This window comes from Plectropomus leopardus, chromosome 21 (assembly GCF_026936395.1).
Source record: "Plectropomus leopardus strain MGB_pleo_1.0 chromosome 21, ASM2693639v1, whole genome shotgun sequence".
Classification (NCBI taxonomy): domain Eukaryota; kingdom Metazoa; phylum Chordata; class Actinopteri; order Perciformes; family Serranidae; genus Plectropomus; species Plectropomus leopardus.
Genome location: NC_142196.1, coordinates 14245200 through 14265068, shown reverse-complemented (window position 1 = coordinate 14265068; position 19869 = coordinate 14245200). Strand labels below are relative to the sequence as shown.

At 40.3% G+C, this 19869-nt stretch overlaps 1 protein-coding gene across 1 annotated transcript in view; it reads right to left on the bottom strand.

The window, feature by feature from the left end:
* pola1 (polymerase (DNA directed), alpha 1) overlaps positions 1 to 19869 on the bottom strand; it is a 64218-nt gene that overhangs the window by 38832 nt on the left and 5517 nt on the right. Inside the window, exons 15-27 of the mRNA XM_042510657.2 lie at positions 19552 to 19706; positions 19358 to 19442; positions 19174 to 19235; positions 18836 to 18925; positions 18584 to 18700; positions 18321 to 18496; positions 17955 to 18084; positions 17185 to 17304; positions 16998 to 17088; positions 16790 to 16917; positions 16436 to 16585; positions 15407 to 15529; positions 214 to 246 (exon numbers count right to left, since the gene is read on the bottom strand). Coding sequence (XP_042366591.2) covers positions 214 to 246; positions 15407 to 15529; positions 16436 to 16585; positions 16790 to 16917; positions 16998 to 17088; positions 17185 to 17304; positions 17955 to 18084; positions 18321 to 18496; positions 18584 to 18700; positions 18836 to 18925; positions 19174 to 19235; positions 19358 to 19442; positions 19552 to 19706 — 1460 coding nt within the window. The remainder of the gene's footprint in view (positions 1 to 213; positions 247 to 15406; positions 15530 to 16435; positions 16586 to 16789; positions 16918 to 16997; positions 17089 to 17184; positions 17305 to 17954; positions 18085 to 18320; positions 18497 to 18583; positions 18701 to 18835; positions 18926 to 19173; positions 19236 to 19357; positions 19443 to 19551; positions 19707 to 19869) is intronic.

The window sequence follows — 19869 nt, the reverse complement described above, 5'->3', positions numbered from 1 at the left end:
TTAGAATTTTTACCTCTTAATAATCAGGATATGCATACCAGACGTGATCCAGCACCAAAAAAAGTATCATGCACCGATATACTGCAAACATTTTTTATCATTACATTCACTATTATTTAGGTAACTGTGAAACTGATGCGGATTTAAAGTCATATCTTCTTATTGTACATTTTCCTTGACTAATTTTGTATTATTAGTTTGTTAATAACCCACCTTCTGAACCATGTCTTTGGTGTGCATCAGAATCTGGAGGAGAAAGCAGACACGACAGCATGAATGGAGACTGATACAAACAACAAAAAGCTCTACTACTCGTACGCCATTTCATCACAGTAAACAAACAAATCACTCAGGAAAAAACAAGGATTAAATATTAAGCTTCTCTGTTATGTATTCATGTGTGTGTGTGTGTGTGTGCATTTGTGTGGACACTGGAGTAGAGCAGGTGACTTGCTTTTAAATGGGGGATAATTGGCTAAGAGGGCAATTATGAGAGCGTGCTGTGACAGGCGTCTTTTCAACCCACACACATCCCAGCCGTGCAACACACACTGAAACACACACGCACACCTTAATGACTCATAATGGCCTTTATCACCCGCAGAGTGAGTGACGGACAAATAAGAGAATTCTGTTAACGCAGGTTGTCCACTGTGTGTTTGCAAGAGGGAGAGAACTGAGCAGCGGAGGGATCCCAACAGGTGGGGGCCCAGAGGAGGGGAGGGCAGGGTGGGGGCTCCGGGTGGCTAATCTGGGGGGTCGGAGGGATGGAACGCAGTGTGACCTGTCACCAGCAATCTGCTCCTCAATCAACCACAGCCGCATATATACACACCCAGACTCACACTGTGCTCCGTGTGGGGACAAGGACGTGGCTATTTCAGAGTGTGAGGAAGGGGCGGGGTCGGGCCGCGGCAGGACCGGGGGGGTGTTCCACTCCCTGAAACCAGAGTGGGACTTAAGCATGCTTTATGGGCTGCTACATACCAGTGTGTGGCGGGGGGAGTTTGAGTCATTCACAGAACAGCCTCCTCCATTAGGGACTGCAGTCAAGGTCAAGGTCTCACCAGAAACACACACACACACACACACACACACTCATGCACACACAGAAATCTTGGCCTAAGCACATACAAACTGATTTGTGCTGCTGAGCTTTAATGCAGACAAAATGACTAGCCTGTCTCACGCTAATTTAGGACACAAAGAGGAGAGCACGCAGAAAGTCTCAAATTCAGATTGAGCGAACAGGCAGATACATCTTCAGAGCAAAACTATGGTTTTTAAGACATTTTCAATACCTCTAAAAGCAAAACATTACGCATTGTTTGTGGTATAAAAGCCTTCGAGTCATGAATGAAAATGCTCTTTTTCTTCCAAGTTAAAAATGTGACTCAGAGCTGCATTTAGTTTGTGTAGAGCAGGTTATTTAACATACAGAAAGAAGCTGAAGAAATGATCATTGTTGAGAAATATAAAATAAAACGTTAAGGACTGAGACGAATTTAGACATGCACATGAAAGATTCTACTCATTTCAACATAATTTTGACCAAAAGTTGAAGTGTATCAAACACTCCAACTAAGAATGGCTGGTGTCTTCAGTGAAACAGGCTACTAACACAAAGGTTGCAGATGTAGTACAGTAAATGTCACAGTGGGACAATCTAGACATAGACACTGAACAGGATGTTCTTCTGTCCCTAAACAAATGCCACTGAGGAGTGAGGAGCTTAGGCTGCATCTTGTGACACGACAAAGTGTGTTTCTAAAACGGTGAAATTTTGGCTTAAATGGCGGAACGTATCTGACTCATTACAAAGAAAATATAATGCATCAAAGCACTTTTGTCTGGGTCTGGCTGAGCAGGGAGCGAACCATTTTGAGGGGCTTTTTCTTGTTTTGAGGGGGAGGTTTTTTCCCCCCAAAAAAACAGGGATTTCATGTATAAGGCATAAGGCCATCAGAAGTATAACAAACAGAGTACAACAAGTATACAACTGTCCTACAAATGCAAATAGCAGGTCTTGGAGTACTTTAACAACCAAAATCCCTTTAACAAGTATTGAGAATGTTATGAGCCATTTAATCTGCATTAAGGATTAAAATATGGGTGGGTGAATAAATGTTTTATCATACTATAATATTGTAGTGAAATTTCTAGAAACTAAGATTCGATTAAATTGAGAATTAATTTATGGATAAGTAACCACACAAACTAGCAATCGCACATCTTGCAGAGACAGGTATGGTATGACATTGATTGATGATGACGGAAAATGCTGTATATCATTTACTGCCACAAAGTAGTCCTGCTCATTGAATTGAAACATTCCCCTTGAAAAACTAATGTAGCCTTGCTGTGTTCAGACATTCAATAGCACTTTTATTCATTTGTGTGGGTCCATTGCATTGGCTGATCTAAAGTGGTCCCATTCAACTGGATGTGATTGCTTGAGGTGAAAAAAAAAAAGAAAAAGTAGTGGCGTCCACTGAAAAGAACTTTTGCTAAAACATTGTCCAGCAATGTGCTGCAGTGTGGAAAATCAAATCATTTTAAGCACATATTCGGTGTAGATGACACTGTATTCGTATGGTTTACCTTAAGGATTGCCACAACAAAAGTTAAAGGCGATTGCTGCCAGGATCATTTTCCAGATGTGGAAAAATCGCATTTCACAGTAAAATGATCAACCGCTTATATGGATCAACAATATCATAAATGCCGCTCAAAACACTTGTTGACAGTAAGCAAATAGTTTGTTAATATTGGGTCTTTTAACACGGCATCATATATAAACTAGAATTACCGCCCTATAGATGTATGCCTCCACTCACCCGTCACGTTTCTCTTATAGTTTATATCCATGTCTGTGAAAACATGGATGCCTAACATGCCTCTCCCCACAGCAGCACAGAAAATCTACCCAATCAGCAGCTTCAAGGTGGACACCCAAAATCACAGTCATCAATTCAGTATCCTACCAGACGTCTCCCCTACTGTTCTTGTCATATGATATTAAGTAAAGGCCAGAAAAGTGTTTTTGCATAACATTATACTGTCACAGTGAAGTTGACCTTTGATTTTTTGGTATATAAAAGGTCATCGATTTGTCATTTCATCCTATTAGACGTTTGTGTGAATTTTTGTTAGAATTAGAATATGATTTCTTGAGTTCTAGACAAATATATGTTTTGAGAGGTCACAATGACCTTGGACAACCAAAATCAAATTAGTTCATCCTTGACTCCAGTTGGACGTTTGCGCCAAATTTGTGGAAATTCCCCTCATAGACTTCTTGAGATATTGCATTAATTAGAATCAGACGAACAGGCCAACAGACTGACGTACAACCTGAAAACATAATGCCTACAAACAAGGCTGCTGAAGGTACTGAGGCACAAAAAATGTGGTTATTATAAAAATAAGCTAAATGTAATCAATTTGAACCAGAGAGATATGATCACTTTTAGGGGTTTCCACAGTATTAAAACTCACTGAACAGCATCTTGGCAACTGATAATCCTTCAGATTCACAGATCTCAAACCAGACATCCCCACTTGAACACCTACTAATATAGATAATAAGGGAGTGCTACCTCAGTATAAGTCAAAATCTCTTAATGTTGACACATTTCTATTGTGTCATGGTGTTTTGTCATCATATCAACATTTCTACATACAAATCTAACATTTACTATAAGCTAAAGACTTTACAGTGTCACTTGTTACTCTAGTAAAACGCCAAGAAGAAGCACTGAAGGAGGAGAGAGAGATTAAAGGAGAGGGGAATGATCAGAGAATAGATGGAAGGAAAGGGCAGAGAAGTGATGAAGAGAGAGATGTGGGAAAGACAAGAGGCAGAGCGACAGCACAGTGAGGCGGGAGGGGGAGGCAGGCGAGGTGAGAATGCGTTGATGTAATTGATGTGTGGACTCATTTAGACAGGTTTTCCATATGCTGTCAGTCCCAGCAGGACAGACTGCTTTAAGGAATGAACCGCGTGAAAGACAAGTCGTTTGACCATGATGCAATGTGTGCAACTGACTGCGTGTGTGTGTGAGCGCTCATCTTTAGATACATACCGACACACACACATACTGTATGGACCAATGCAAACACATAGCCCCAGGGGGTACAAAGAGCGTGTGTGTGTTCATCGTTCCTCTGATGACTACACTAGTCACCACTGTGCATGCCGCTCATACTGGAGCAAACAACTGAAAAAGCCGGACTCGTGTTACTTAGCTTTGTCCAGACGCTGTGTCCTTCAGTAATACAACTCAGTCTTTCACATCAACCAGGTTATCGAAATAAGATGAAATACAGAGCTGCAATGATTAACCATTTTGACTTATAATTTTATTTTATTTTAGAAAAACTTTACTGGTAATAGCTTTTAAGATGCAATTACTTTCCTTCTCATCTGTGACCGTAAACTGAACGTCTTTTGGTTTTGAAGAAGTGGACGGACAATCCAAAGACATTTGAAAAAGCCACAGTGAGCCCTGGGATCTTATGACAGCCATTATTCACCATTTGCTAGCATCTAGCAGACTTAATGAAAACCTGGATTACATACGTCTTTAAGTTATGAAGATCTGATATTTCCTCGTTCCAATGACGTATGGTTTCTCAGAGTCCGATGTCAATAGCTTGGTGTCAACAATGAGTCACAGTGAATCTCCTCTTTTCTTATTTTACCCATTTATAAAAATCTTTTATAAATCTTTTAATGACTATTTCTTTTCTTGTATCACGCCTAAAACATCACTCAGTTTTCTTGCGTTCATGTCTCTTTCACTTCTCAGCCCCTTATTATTAAAACACTGAAATTAGGCTGGACAGTAATTGAGCAGCTAACTGATAGGTGCCGCACGGCGTAAAGGATGAAGATTTGTCAGTAAAAAATGATGATTTTTTTAAAAAATTACACTCTTTATCCCACGTCATCCTCCCATTTCAGACCAAGATGGAGGCGAGGGCTGTTAGGTCAACAACGTCCGGAGGTCAAATTAGTGACATGTGTCTTAATATGCATATAGCTGAGGTGGAACCATGTCATTGTTTTATAAGTAAAGTCAAGTCAGGCAACTTTGAGTTTTGAGTCATGATGCACTTTTTCTGAGGGCAATTCCAATTTTAAAAAAAGAATAAGAAAAAAAAACATTCCCAAAAATTAATGACTGCTTTTATTTATTTTGAGCTGTGTTAAAAGCTTTTTTTTTATTTGTTAAAATGAGGTTGTTGGCAGTTGTGTCTGTAATTTTCAACATGCATGTTTTTCAGACTGCAATTTGGTTTTTGTGACACCCGCATAGTTTTTGTACGTGAACAAAATTGTCATTGGTGTCATTTTTGCCAGTTGGTAATTAATATAACGGTGGTTTTTCATGTATCTCTGCTGCAGCCTGATTGGACACTAACAGTCTGCTTCAGACAAAGTAGATCTGAGGATTTAAGCACCGACTTGCTGGGTCTGGATAATGGTAAAGTTAGTTAAATCAGGAAAATAAGGGAAGTTACTTGATTTTGTCAAACTTTATAAATAACATACTTTTTTCATCTTGGGACCTTTGGGGAAACTATCAAGTGTTTTTTTTTAATGAAAAGGCTCAAGTCAAAGTATTGGTGTTAAAGTCCAAGTCAAGCTGCAAGTCTTTTTAGATGTTGTCAAGTCAAGTCTAGAGTAACTAAAACTTATGTCTTGAGTCTGACTTGAGCCCAATCATGTGACTCGAGCGCACACCTCCTGTATTTAATAAAGTGCCTTCTGCTGTACTCATGTATACGTGTTGCCATTAACTACTGCTACTCATATTTTTTAAGACAACTATTAAGAACAAATGCAGGACAATCCAGCATGCATAAGTAAGAGTAAGGCGTTGAAGGAAAACGGGAATAAGTTTGCGCTGATCGCTCATTTCACAAGCACACACCACCAAACGGTGTTTTAAAGGGTTAGTTTAGATTCACCAAAGTCACACAATAATAGAAAACAAACTAACCAATCAAGGCAGCCTTGATTCAGCGAGGTACAATGACTGTTTTTGTCAGTGGAGTCTGTCTTTGAGGAGAGAATAGATAAGTGACACTTTTGGTTCAGTTCCCCATTGGACAGGGCTGACTTTTTAGGAAGTACTGAGTTGTATAACTGGATAAAAGAGACTTGGATTATACTGCATGAATTCTATGAGAGTTTGAAAACTGATGCTTCTATATAGTTTTGCTGTTAAATGTGGACCCCTTTTACTTTAGTTAATGAAGAATTTTCTCTAGTTTTAGATTCTTCATTCACCATCGAGGTAAGCAAGAAAAATAAAGTCTTCTTACACAAATAGTCATTTGGGGGTGAAGTGTTTCTTTGAAATTGATTAAAATATTTTTCAATAAACCGTCAACTTGAAGCAGAAAGTAACTTCAAGAAACTGCAGTCTGTAGCTGCAGCTTTGTCAGACCAACTAGTATTAGACCTGACAGTAGTGCATGAGTGCTGTGGGGAGTTCTTGTGTTCATTCAGTATTTCAACACTGACTTGCACAATTTACAGGTGACATTTTCACTTTGTGCTCCCCATTTTTAAAACATAATGTACCCAACAATCTGCCTTGAGACTTGAGGACACAGACTTCAGGGCATCTGACCCTGCCAATGTTGCTAAAAGATGTAGTTGGGTTAAGTGGTGCTGCTGTAGTCTGTAACACTCAAAGCTGCCACGAAGTGAACGAGGGAGACAACTACAGGAGCACAGGTCCACGATAAATGACAAATACTGTCCAGCTGACTAGTGCAGCTGATTTAAACCTAAATCAAGGTTTTCAGAACAGAAATTAAGTTGGAAAAGTTGAGAGTGAGATACTGGAGGTTTGATGTTTTTACAATTAACACCATCTATTCTTTAAAACATTTAATATCTCATTGTAAAATCTGCATGCGCCCAGTCTCTGACTTGACTTTTCACAGCTTGCGATCCCTTTTAATTTAGTGCTTTTAACAATGTCTCATGTCTTTGCATGTGCACCCCTGTGTCTGCACATGAGCTGTACCCATTAGCTGTGTGATATTGCACCCTGTCATGCTAATTGATGACTGGTTCAGCCTTGTTGTGATATCTGGCTTTTCCCCAGCTGTTGCTCAGCCATTTGCTCGCCTTATCTATTAGTGTTATGTGTCTTGTTGTCATGTCCCTCTCGTGTTATTCTTCATTTCATTCCCCCCACCTCCTCATCAAAATATCTTTTGTCTTTTGCCAGGCTGTCATTTTGAATAAGAATGTGGGTCTTAACTGATCTGCATTGGATGAGTGACAAATGGTTTATAGATTGAAAGGAAGCAATAAAGATAATACAGAGATACACACAAAGATGAAATCCATCTCCCCCCACACACACACACATGCACACACCCTCTGATCAGCAGATCAGAGGCAGCATGTTAAACCTCAGTTCGGCAGAGGGCCCTTGTAAAAAGAGCCTGGGGCACCAGTGACGATTGTTTTGAAAAGCACTCAGCTGAAAAGCATTTTGGGATGACAGTCGGCCGACTGAAATAGCACCTGTGGAGGAACACACCACTGTCAAAGCTGGGGGGGGGCGTCGTGCACACAACACGTACACAAGGCGTGTGTGTATGTGTGCACATACATACACAAACACCCCTCTTTCGCTAACACAATCTCGCACACAAAGATGCATAAAAGATTTGTAGTCCTCTCTTCTGCTCATGTGAGCTCTCAGGTGCACACACCTCCGTACACACATGCAGAGAATGAAAATTCTTCTTTCACTGAAATGATTGCACTTGCATGCAAGAATGCATGAGTGCAAACACACACACGCGCGCACACACACGCACACCTGTCCTGGCAGATGCCATTGCTGTGTTCTCATGTCTGCTACTGGGAGGGTCAATCTGTTGTAAAGCTGCGTCTGATTTAATACAACCGGCTGAGATCACAAACGCCGGCGTTCATCGAAAATAACTCGACAATGACAGCAATCCTCCTGCTGTCTGCTCAATTAAAAATGTGGTACTTTAATAGCTGGAAAGGACACATCCTGGTGTGTCACTTCATCCGTGGCGCAGTCAAAGTAGTTACCAGTGAATTCTTAAAATGTTGTCAGGCAAATAAATAATGTACGTGTGGATAGCCAAAAGGGCTCATTAAACTGTGATATTTGAGATAACAGGCAATAGACGGTTTAGGAGGATAAAATGACCTTTGTCATTACACATCAGCTTCAATCTCATAAAATGAGACAGGTTTAACTTGTATGAATCTATTTTAGGGATGCACCCATCTATCGGCTGCTGAAATCTGTAGGAGGAGACCCAGTTGTTTGAAGGAGACATTTGGTGATGATTTCACAGCAATGTAAACCAGATATTAGATAGGGAATTATGACAGATTTTATATAATAAAAAGACTTTTGGAGCAAGTATTTTTAAACATCTTTTTTTATGTTAAAGACGATTATATTGAAGGTTGTTTAGTACATTTTTGGGGTTGAATTTGCAATCATTCAAATACAGTATAATGAGTGAATTTTAAAAGTTAGAATTTTTTATATAAAAAAATAAATATAATGAAGATTTATTTGTTTCTGTGGCACAAAATGAGGAAAACAAAATAATCAACAAAAACACATGTCATTATCAGCTATTGGCCAAGAATTTTCAATCTCTTTCCACACAAGCAGTGTGTCCCTGAAATGGTCAGAAACATTTCCTGGATGGTGGCTGTGTGTGAATGGGAGCAGGGACTGGTATTCAAGGAAATAAAGTAAGCACATGTCAGTAATTTAGTGGGCACTAAGCATAAAGGAGGCTCAAGTTACAACTTTCTCTCCGTCCTTAAATCAAGAAGTAGTAAAATGTTAATATATTGTTCTATTTTTGGTTCAATGAAACAAATGCAGTAAAGGAGATTAAAGGGATTGAGTTCATTAGGGTCATAAGTCTGGAAATATTGAGGTTATAATAGAAGTGAACATGAGTATCACCTACTTGTCAAGTCAGTTTCAACCATGTACTAATTGTCCTCTCATTTACAACTCTATCAATGGCCCTGATAAAGACACCATATGTCAGATCAATCCGCAGTGAATTATAATCCCTGCTATTAGCCTGGTCTCACATGGCCTCATTAGCAGGTGTTGCTAAAGTCGCAGTTTAGATTCTGAAACCTTGTCCTGTCCACTGTCAGCCCTCACAGACAAGCTAATGTCGCCAAAATAGCAGCGCTGCTCCCATGTGACTATTTGTTAAGTCCACTCCTATCAGCAGTAAAGCCAGCTCTGCGGAGTACCGGACCATGGAAACATGCAGCCCGCATTTCCCCAGATATGAGCGTGCATACATGCGCTCACACACACATCAGTGTAGGCAGGCTTATGTACTCTTAAATCTAATTCGGGGAAATGTAAAAACGACCCTTGTGATTCTGAGACCGCAGCAGCGTTTGAGACCCTGAATGAAAGAAATGGGGGCAACAACATTTACTCACAGCACATCACGGCGCAGCCTGACGGACGCACACACAGACGAGACATGATAGGCTGCTTTAGGTATTCCTGCGTCTAATTCGGGGAAATGATTTGTGATTCCTGAGACAAGAGGAATGATACAGAAACTGAACGAGGGACACTGGGGGCAACAATATTTACTTAGACTTCATTACCAGCACACGCAACCTCACACACACACAAGTGCGCACAGAGGTTTAACCTAAACCAAACTTTGACCTCTCCACACCCTCGCTCCGTTACCCAAGCCCGCTTCCATCCCTCACTCTGCATGCCATCCAATAATGTGAACTACGAGCTCCTGTCAGGCTGTTTTTAAACACAAGGACAGAGACTCAATTACAGCAGAATGGCTTTGCGGAGTCGTCCTCTGTCCTGAGACACACACACCTGCTAACAGTTGTCAGATTTGCTGGCAAAAGGGTCAAAGGTCAAACCAATCTGCGTTCCACAACAATCAACGGCTTGAAGCAGCCTCTGTTGTTAACATCACTCGATTAGGAGGAATTAGACACACTAACACACACACACACAGCTTGTGTTCAGATACATAAGGTGGTTAACATGCTTTAAAAAACTGCCAAAATTACAAAAATGGGTAATAAAAAAGAGCTACTGATTCATTCTGTGCCATTTCTTCCATTTAAAACACACGTAAGATGAACTGCACTCCAGGAAATGCAGCTTTTGTGGTGCCCTTGACTATTAACAGATACTCCTCTATTTGCTATGACTAGCAACATTAACACCAGCAAAGAAAATTAACACCAACGACGAGCCAAATGCTGTAGAGTTTTTCCTGCAACAGATCTGTTCCACAAGAGCATCTGCAGAAAATCTTCCTTTCTTTCCATTTAATTTTCTAAAGTGAAACCGAAGTCAGGGATTCACCAGCCGGCGGTCGATGGACAATAAAAGTCTTCCTGGTATGACAAATGCATTTATCAGCCTATTATAACCACATGCGTGTAAGTTGTCCGTGTTTCATATATCAGTTTCTCTGCACCCAACTGTTCTCTGGCGAACATACAAAAGAACCCAAAATAACGCTGAGGGGTTGAGGGGGACATCAATCTGTGGCTGTGTAATCCTAAACCTTCACCTTCCTCTTAATACCCATCATCCCCCCCTTAATACCCACACATACCAGGACAGAGTAGGGCCACAACAAATGGTCCCCCGACAAAGGGCAGAGTTCGGCCAGTAGCACTTGTGCGCGCACACGCACAGACACATGTACGTCGACATATACATGCAGACGCAGATAGATACAAGACATACTCAAGAAGCGCACACAAGAGTCGGGAGGGGAGCTAAGTGGGGGCTTTCCCCTCTTAAGTTGGCACATCTGATCAGAAGAGCCACCGCCAAGGGTCTGTCATCCCCCCCTGAGCCCCCTCATCTGAACCCTCCCTGGGCTGAGAAACCACTGTGGCCCCTGGGTCTGACCCGTCCTGCCGCAGGGGGGTTAGGCCTCAATTTAAAACGAGAGTGAGAGAAAGATGAGAGCTAAGCCAATCAATAAATACACAGAACACATGCACATTCACCCTGCACACTCGTCCAAACAGATGAAGGGAGCGCGCCGAGGGGGCGGGAGGGTGGATTTACACCGCGGACAGAGAAGTGGTCTGTGTACGTGTTACAATTACAAAAATAAAAAGCCTCCTAAATCACGATATGAAAGTAGAGTGCAAATGTGACGATTAAAATGGGGGTCGGGGTGCAAACGGCAATACCCACAAATACACTAGAAACCCCGCCATAAATGCCAGCTGGCCTTTCTGGCTCGCTGCAGTCGGAAACTACCAAGAACTACTTGGCTTACGGTTATTAAACTGTTGCCTGGACCAAACAGCTCTATGCATCTTTACATGAGCCAGTCGGCATACATATAATAAAAAAATATACTGATAATAAACCTAATTTAGAGTGCACGAGATGTAGCTTAACTTGCTCTAAAAATCAAAATGCAAGAAAAACAAATGGCAAAACAAGGGCAAATAGACAAAACAATTAAACAATAAAAATAAAGTCGATAAAATGTATAAGTGAAAGTAAAAACTGAGACCAGTAAGAGTAATAAATTAAGAGAATGAAAAAATGACATTATCTAAAAGCCCAATTAAATAAGTGTGTTTTCTGTTGTCGTTTAAAATTGTTCACAGAGCCTGCATCTCTCATGGCTCTTGGTTAGGTAACATAATTTTGTTAAAAAAGCTAAGCTGCCTATTTTATTGTGTATGGTTAGTGTTTGAAAGCCCTGATACTAGAAGTTAAAAAGACCAGCTTTACGTTCGTGTAGTCAATCCAGAAATAATTAGATTGTTGACCTGGAGGATCATGACAAAACTTCCACATTAATGTTAAATATAATGCAGTTTAAAACAGTAGTGACTAACACAATTTATCAGATAAAAATGTAATTATCCAACTGCATCACAAATGTTTGCAGATATCAAAGATTCTTCACAGAATATCTAATAAATGAGAGCCCAAATAAAGACTTAAGAGCACTAAATTATCCTCAACAACATTATTTACAGCATCTCATTTACAGTGGGAGTCCCTGGTTGTTGTGTTGATGCTGTGCTCTCCAAAAACACACAGCCTGCAGTATAAATAGATTGGTGTCTAGGATCATGGATACAAAGTAAACAAAACACTTAGATCGTGCAAAGTGGGATCTCGTACTACCTCAGTAAGCTGAGGTCCATGCCGTGTACTCAGCACACTGCGGGTTCAGATCTGATGGATGACCTTTTGACGCACACGTCGCTCTAATCTGGCATATCACTCTCCACTGTATGCAATGTACTAATGCAACTAATAAAATACAATCCAATTAGTTTAATGTCCCCTCGTCAAACTGGGTAACTTCAGAAGACTGAGAGAAAAGTGATATCGAAGCAGGTCATCAGCAGGTTTCAAGAGTAGGTTTAAAGGGACAGTTCAACCCAAAATCAAAAATACACACTTTTATCAATCTAGATTGTTTTTGGTGTAAGTTGTAAAGTCTTGCAGATATCAGCTGATAAGATGTTTGCCTTCAGTTGAATATTATGGAACTAGACGGTACTCTGTTGGTGGTTTAAAGAGCCAAAAAAAAAATACATTTGAGAAATTAAACAGCGATGAATCTTTCCAGAAATCATGATCTTATCAAATAATCCACAGACCTTGTTGTGAGCAGTTAGGAACTATCTTCTTTCTACCGATCTAAGCCACCCATCTGTAACACTGCACAGAGGAAGCCATGCAACGTTACAGCTTAGCCAAGGAGGACACCATTAATGTTTACTGTTATCTGGCACTGCCATGAGCGCGAGCCTTTCGTCCGTGAGTAGATGCACTCTTCCTTCGGTGCAGTGATACAGTTGGCAGGTGTAGTTCAGTAGAAAGAAAAAAAGTTCCTACATGACGCTTCTCACAATAAAGTCTGTGGATTATTTGAAGTAACTGTGTCATGATTTCTGGTGTTGAGTTTTTTAATGTATTTCTTTGGTGCTCTGAAGCAGCACAAACTGAGCGCCATCTACTTCCATTACATTGGAGAGAAAGCAGACATATCTACAGCTGATATCTCAAACACTCAGCAACTCACACCAAAATAATCTACACTGATAAATAGCACTACAGGTAACAAGAAAAAATAAGTATCTCTGATTTGGGGGTAAAATGTCCCTTTATCTTATCTGTAACCTTTTAAATGTTAATAAATCTATTAAAATCTATCAGAATATCTATTAACACAATCGGTATTCCTGGCTGAGGTTGGCATGTATACAAAGATGACTATTTCTATAATATAAAATACAGCAGCCTCTTAGCACACATTATATGAGGCCTATTATCTGTCTTTTAATTTTAGCATGTTGAGTCAACATTGAGTTTTCATATCAGTCACTGGGATCACTTGAATCTGTCAGGTATGATATATAACACACATTCCTTCAAGGTTTTTTCTCTTAAACTCTGACACTTTCCTTTGATTGTTTCCTTGAGCTCAACCTAAGCCTTCTTTAAACATTTTGTTTTTTATATCTATACAGTCTTCACTTCTGGAACAACCAGTAAGAGGACCTGCAGGCATCAGTATTAAGGCAGTTTCTCACAAAACCTTGATGTATATCCTGTGTTTACATTACAAATACAACTGCATCAGTGTTTTTTTTCAACCTCTCCATTTTTATGTTTTAAATATTTGCTCCTATGTTCAGTTTCTGTCATTTGTATTACGCAAAACATTTCATTGCCACTTTCTGAAAGGATTATCTTCATATGTTTCTATGTAAACATGTTGTTTAAATGTGTATGTTTATTGATGAACAAAAACAAAATGTCACTTAATATCATAAGCAAGGGCCAATATATCCATGTCAGCGTATTTTTGAACGACTGGATCAAAATAGGAAACGCTTGTGTTATTACCACCCTGATATTCCTCAATGACAACACTGCGTAGTTGTGCACCTTATAGGAGAACACTTTAGTTACTTGTGTGTGGTGTAACCAGTGCTGTCGGTGCTAACACTGCAAAGGATAAAGGATAATGTTTAGAATATTTTTAACCTAAACTGCTACCACTTAACTACAATACACTGGGATTATGCTACAAGGAGAAATGTTGTGTTGTTTTGGTTGAAGTTTGAAAAAGACTTTTTAACCAACTCTATTTATATTTACAGCATTTTGTTATTCAGGGCTGTTTGCAGAGTGCAGCAATGTCACTATTTGAGGTACTGTAAATGTAGCTGACTTCGTGGCTGAGAGTGGTGCCACTTCCTGGATGAAATGAAGCCAGAAGAAGGCAAAATGTAATTAACCCATCCACCTCTGGCACACACAAGCAGTGCGTCTCGAGGGAGAGAAACTCCCACCTGTACCAGCGAATCAAATCTGCACCTTTTACAATGTAGCTCTGTCAGCCGAACAACAAGCGTGACTGCAGGCACAAATGGACTGACAAAATAACAAACACGCACACACTGAGTAACTGCCCTGCCCTCTATTAGTGAGCACAATGAGTGTGTAAGGGGATCTTAATGAAGGACTCCCCTGAGGCAAAGCTTGACGCCTCTGCTGAGGATGTGTACTGTTGGAGCTCATTAAATGAACATGAGTACAACCACTGACATGGTGGGACAGAGTGTGTGTGTGTGGTGTTCAGTTACAATACCAGATTTAGCTGTTTATGTCATGCAGTACACATGCTTCTATGGGCCAATTTATTGAGCGTGCACGCCCGTTTTGTTCCATTTGTGTGTGTTGAAAGCAGTCATTCCACATTCAGACTTTACATGGAGAGTGTGTGAGCTTCATGTTTGCGCCTGTGGCATTTTGTTAGTGGAAAATACTTACACAGAGCTATTGATATCACAGACAAAACAACAGGTCTCTTATTCTGATTTTAACTTGAGGCTATGGCCATATTTAGAGCGGAGAAGGCCACAGGGTGAAGGAGGAAGAGATAATGTTGTGGAGAAAAAGGATAACAAAATGTGAGACAAGAGCACGAGAAATAGAAGATGTGGCAGAAGTCAGAGAGAAAATGAAATAGTAGGAGTGTTGCGTGACGTGAAATTTGATGCAGCAGTGCCCTCTTGTGGATGAAAATGAAAGTATTTTCATTTTTATTGAGGTGCCTCCAAAAACTAGAATCTAAATCACAAAAGGACTCATTATTTAATCACTCCAAGCGTGTTTTGTGTGTTTGTACACCCTGCATTAAAAGGTACCACTTCCATTTAACCATGATCATCTTCTTTTTGAGCTCATTTGGCTCTGTATTAGCTATCAGATGTCTGGCAGTTAACACGTTAGGCAACTATTAAGGCTAAAATCACTGATGCATTGATGCGCGGTATGCAGGATACACTCACCTCTCTGCCCTTGTGTGTGACCAGGGCAGCGAGTGGCTTGGCATAGAAGCGGCTGTAGCTGAATCCCAGGCAGCCGTACATACTGTTGGCAGTCAGCTTCAGAGCCTTCTGGCGAATGTCGTACTGATGGACAGACAGACACAAGTTAGGCAGAATAGATTAAAGGATGGTAGGATGGGAAGGAAGTTATGAAGTTTATAGGTTAGGAGTTGCCTCAACAGTAAATGAAAAAAGTTGACAATAGAAACATCTCAGCTAGGTGCAAGATTAGTGACGTTCATCACCATGCTTAGACGGTTGACCACACCTGAGCTGAGTCTATCAGCTTATGGGTATACACTATATGCTTGTGGTTACCATTTTACTTAAGTTGGACTAAGAGCTAACTGTGATTGTCTATTTAAACAATTGTGCAGTTTTAAGTCTAAATGAAAATGTTCAAACAGCACCAATGCACTTGCTAAAGAGCTATATGCTTGACTATCTATTTTCGCTGAGAGCAGAAGACTATAATACACTCAAAATACTCAACTGCTGTCCATCAATAAACTAGCACGATCCAAACATCTTTTCACTGATCTGTGGTTGAATAAATATGTAATTTACTGCAGTGCTTTGGATTTTGAGGATGACAAAGCATCCCTATATTTTTTATTCCGCATACTTTGGCCATAAAAAGACTTCGGTACATAAGAGAAGACAATTCGGGTGTCACAATGCACATATATGTATTTAACTCTTAGTTATGAAGGTTTTGGTTTGGCACACAATACAAACCAAATAATACATTGAACATTCCTATTACATTTGGAAAATAAAATATACATTTATTATGTCTATACCTTTTACGAGTAACTTTAAATTTTAAAAAAAGTGAAAAATAACTTTGGAAACTAACAAAAGGGAGGCAAGCACTCACACCAACTTATATATTATTGTTGATATTCAAGATCAACACTGGAAATAATTACACAGTGTGTTCAGCATCTGAGTGTTTCAGTGTGCATGTGTAGATATATTTGTGTTTACCTGCAGGTAGACGTCCGGGTTGATGTCTTGCTGTTTCATCAGCTGTTTGACCTGTTTACGCCGCTCGACCAGCTTCCTGATTTCTTTGGGCAGGATTCCCATCTCCAGGTCTGAATCTGGAATCTCGGGAATCTCCTCTGGGTCATCTTCCTGTAACCATGGAGATAAAAGCTGGAAGTCATCTTTAAGATCTCCTTGAGGATAAAAAAGGCTGGGGACCAGGATGTTGAGTCTGTTTAAACCTCCAAATCTGATTTCAACTGGTGAAACTCTGAATCGGGTACAGCTTTAAACCATAAGTTTAACAAACACACCTGTTTCTGCAGCAAACATATGAACAAACTGTGCACGCACCTCATCCTTCTTCTTCTGTGCGTTACGAGCCTCCCTCTGCACAGTGGTGAAGCAGATGTTGAACTCTTGGATGATTGACGGATACAAGCTGTTGAAGTCGAGCAGCAGCACAAACTTGTCATAGAAACCTGCGTAAAGGGAAAGAGAGGTTATAGAAATATGCATATACAGAATAAAAGGACACTTTAAACTAAAAACAGTGACTTACCAACTTTAGGATCCAGCACCAGACCTCCAGCATATGCTGCTTTCTTTTTCCGCTTGCCTTTCCCTGCATCCACATCTTCTTCTCCCTCGACCTGGGACACAGAAACAAAGAGAAAAAGGGCATAAAACATTTGTCACATGACTCAACATTACAAAAAGAAGCTGTGCGTGATTGTGTGAGGCTTTACCATTTCCAGCTGGGCCTTTCTGAAGGAGGGCTTGTCAGGGACGATGTAGTTTTTGTCGTGGAAGGCATGAAGCAACAGGAACTCGTTCCTCTCGGAGCGACCGCCCATCAGAGTGCGAGACTGCAGACAAGAAGCAAGGTGGAAAATAAAATTAACAAAAGGAAACGAGTCATGAAGCAGAGGCTGCATATGACTTGAGTCAATCAGAAGCATGGTTCAGGGGTGATGGCATCTTTATATCCCATTCAAACTAAAATCTAAAATGTTATCTGTTTCCCTGTGTATTTTATTTTGTAGTTCTCCCTGAAACATGTTTGTTGATCAAAATATGCTGGCTCTTGATAAACATTTTATGATTTAACGCTTTACTCTTCATTCACAGGAGAACCGGGTCTAGCTTTTGTCAGCAAACTGTTTTGTTTCGGACTTCAATTTTCAGTATTTGTATTCCAGCTGTAAAATAAACGAGAGGAGCTGCTGCCTGGAATTCAAAAACCTCAATGATTGCCCATTCCTGTTTCTTTTGTCTAGTGTGTTTAAACTGCTTTCTTTAAATACTGTTGTTGGTGCAGACATTTCTGAGATCAGGATGCACTTTAAGCATCAGTTATTTGTATGTTAGTATCATGACATTCAGCAAATTGTGAAGCGACTGCAGTTTTAATTACTGTTTGCGTTTTCTGTTCGTGCTGAGCAATAAGGTCAGACAATAGCTGTGTTCTAACATTTAATGGTTTTTTTTTGTTGGAAATAGTATTGTTGTGCATTACCATGACGTTGCCGGCAATGTTGGTGATCTGCAGGGCCAGCGGCAGCACGTTGAGCTCACACATGATCTGGAGGATCAGTTTGGCGTCTGTCCAGGTCAACTCCAACAAGTAGAGCAGGTGAGGAGAGTCACTATCACACAAACACAGACAAACATGTTTTAGGATACAATTTAATGGTAAAGCGATTCTCATTTGTGTTCTTTAAAAAGAAAATAAATAAAACTTTACATAGAGCAGAAGATCAAGAGAGTTACTGACAGACACTTTATTGTTTTCTGTTGCAGCATAGACGCAAGAGCAAATACATATTTGCGAGAACAATGATTTTCTCATTTGGTTAAACTCTCACTTTAAGGACAAACAAACCTGTAGAGATTCTTGATGTTTTCCGAAGGGATTGTGACTCTCTCTGTCTTCAGAACTTGTGCAGTCAGTTCGGTCAGATGGTAACTTTTACAGCGAATCAGCTCCTTGGCTGAGATCTCCACATCGCACACCAGACGGCCACAGGTTGCACTTTTCTCTGCAAAGGCACCACGACCCTGCCACGCACAACAAAGATTAGTGATGTAAAATATGAAACAAAAAAATACATCTACTACATCACAACAGATTTTCATTCTTCTTACTCCTAGTTTGGGCATATTTGCCCTTCTGAGGCGTCCGATCTTAGACCAGTGGGGAACCTTGCACACATTGATCCTCTGCAGAATCACTTCCAGGTCAAAACCAAAGATGTCGTGACCCTGCAGGAAAAGACTGAGGATTAGCGTACAATTTTTTGCCCAGATAAAACACTGCACCATTATCTGGGCAAATGTTTTGTCTGTAACTGATTCAGAAAAATTGCACAGAATCAATCCATCCAAACATCTACTCACCACCAGCACATCAGGGTCGATTTTGTGCAGCTTGGCCAGGAAGAAGCCAAGCAGAGTCCGCTCTGTAGAAGCTATCTCCACCTTCCCATTCTGACAAAAGAAAGGAGTCAAATCATCAATGTTTTTGTCAGTACAAATATACTCTCAATTAAATATAAAATCCCATCAATCAAGATATACTCTCAATCAACTCTAATAGAATCTGCTTTTTGTACAAATTTAACCAAACCACCTTCCTATAAAACCATGTACAAACAGCTTTAATTTAAGTGCCACGTGAATCAAATGTTTTATATTGTTTATAGTCCTTGGATCTGTAAACCACTGATCTCTCTCACCTTCTTCCTCACAGCATCTTTGAAGTCGTAGGGGAAGATACAGTCAGCCGGTTTACTGACCACTGCAAAGACAAAAAAATATAAAGCCTGTCCCATTTTACTCTTTTTTCATACTTTCACTTGTCAAATTAGCTTTAAAGTTCTATCACATTCATGCATTACATAATGAGTATAAATAACATACCACAGAAATGGGTCTGGTATGGAGGCTGAGGTGGAGCTTTGTCCATATGGAAGCAGTGGTGGACCAGTGCAGCCAGGGACACAATCTGCAGAGGAACATTTTTATCATCATGCTCTTGCTCATTAAGTATCTCAGTTTTTCGGAGCACATGATAAAAAAAGCATGGCTAAATAACACAGCAAATTCATCCTGACCTCATTGTGGTGTGTCTTGGGGTTCTGGATAGTCTTGAGGCTGATGGACATGACGGTGATGGGTGGAGGGGGCAGGTCTTTGACCACAGTGACCAGGTCACTCCTCAGGGCCAGAGCCTCCACCTTACACCAGCTGACCGGCTGGCTGATCAGCTCTAACGGACACAGGGACTATATGTGAGACTTACAACATACAATGTATTGTTCTTATAAATAGCCAAAACCCTTAAAAACAAGTCAAGTTAAACTAAATCAAAGGTATTACATTTGTTATTCGAGCAAAAAGACTTATAATTCAGATTTTATAGACAAAGGGAC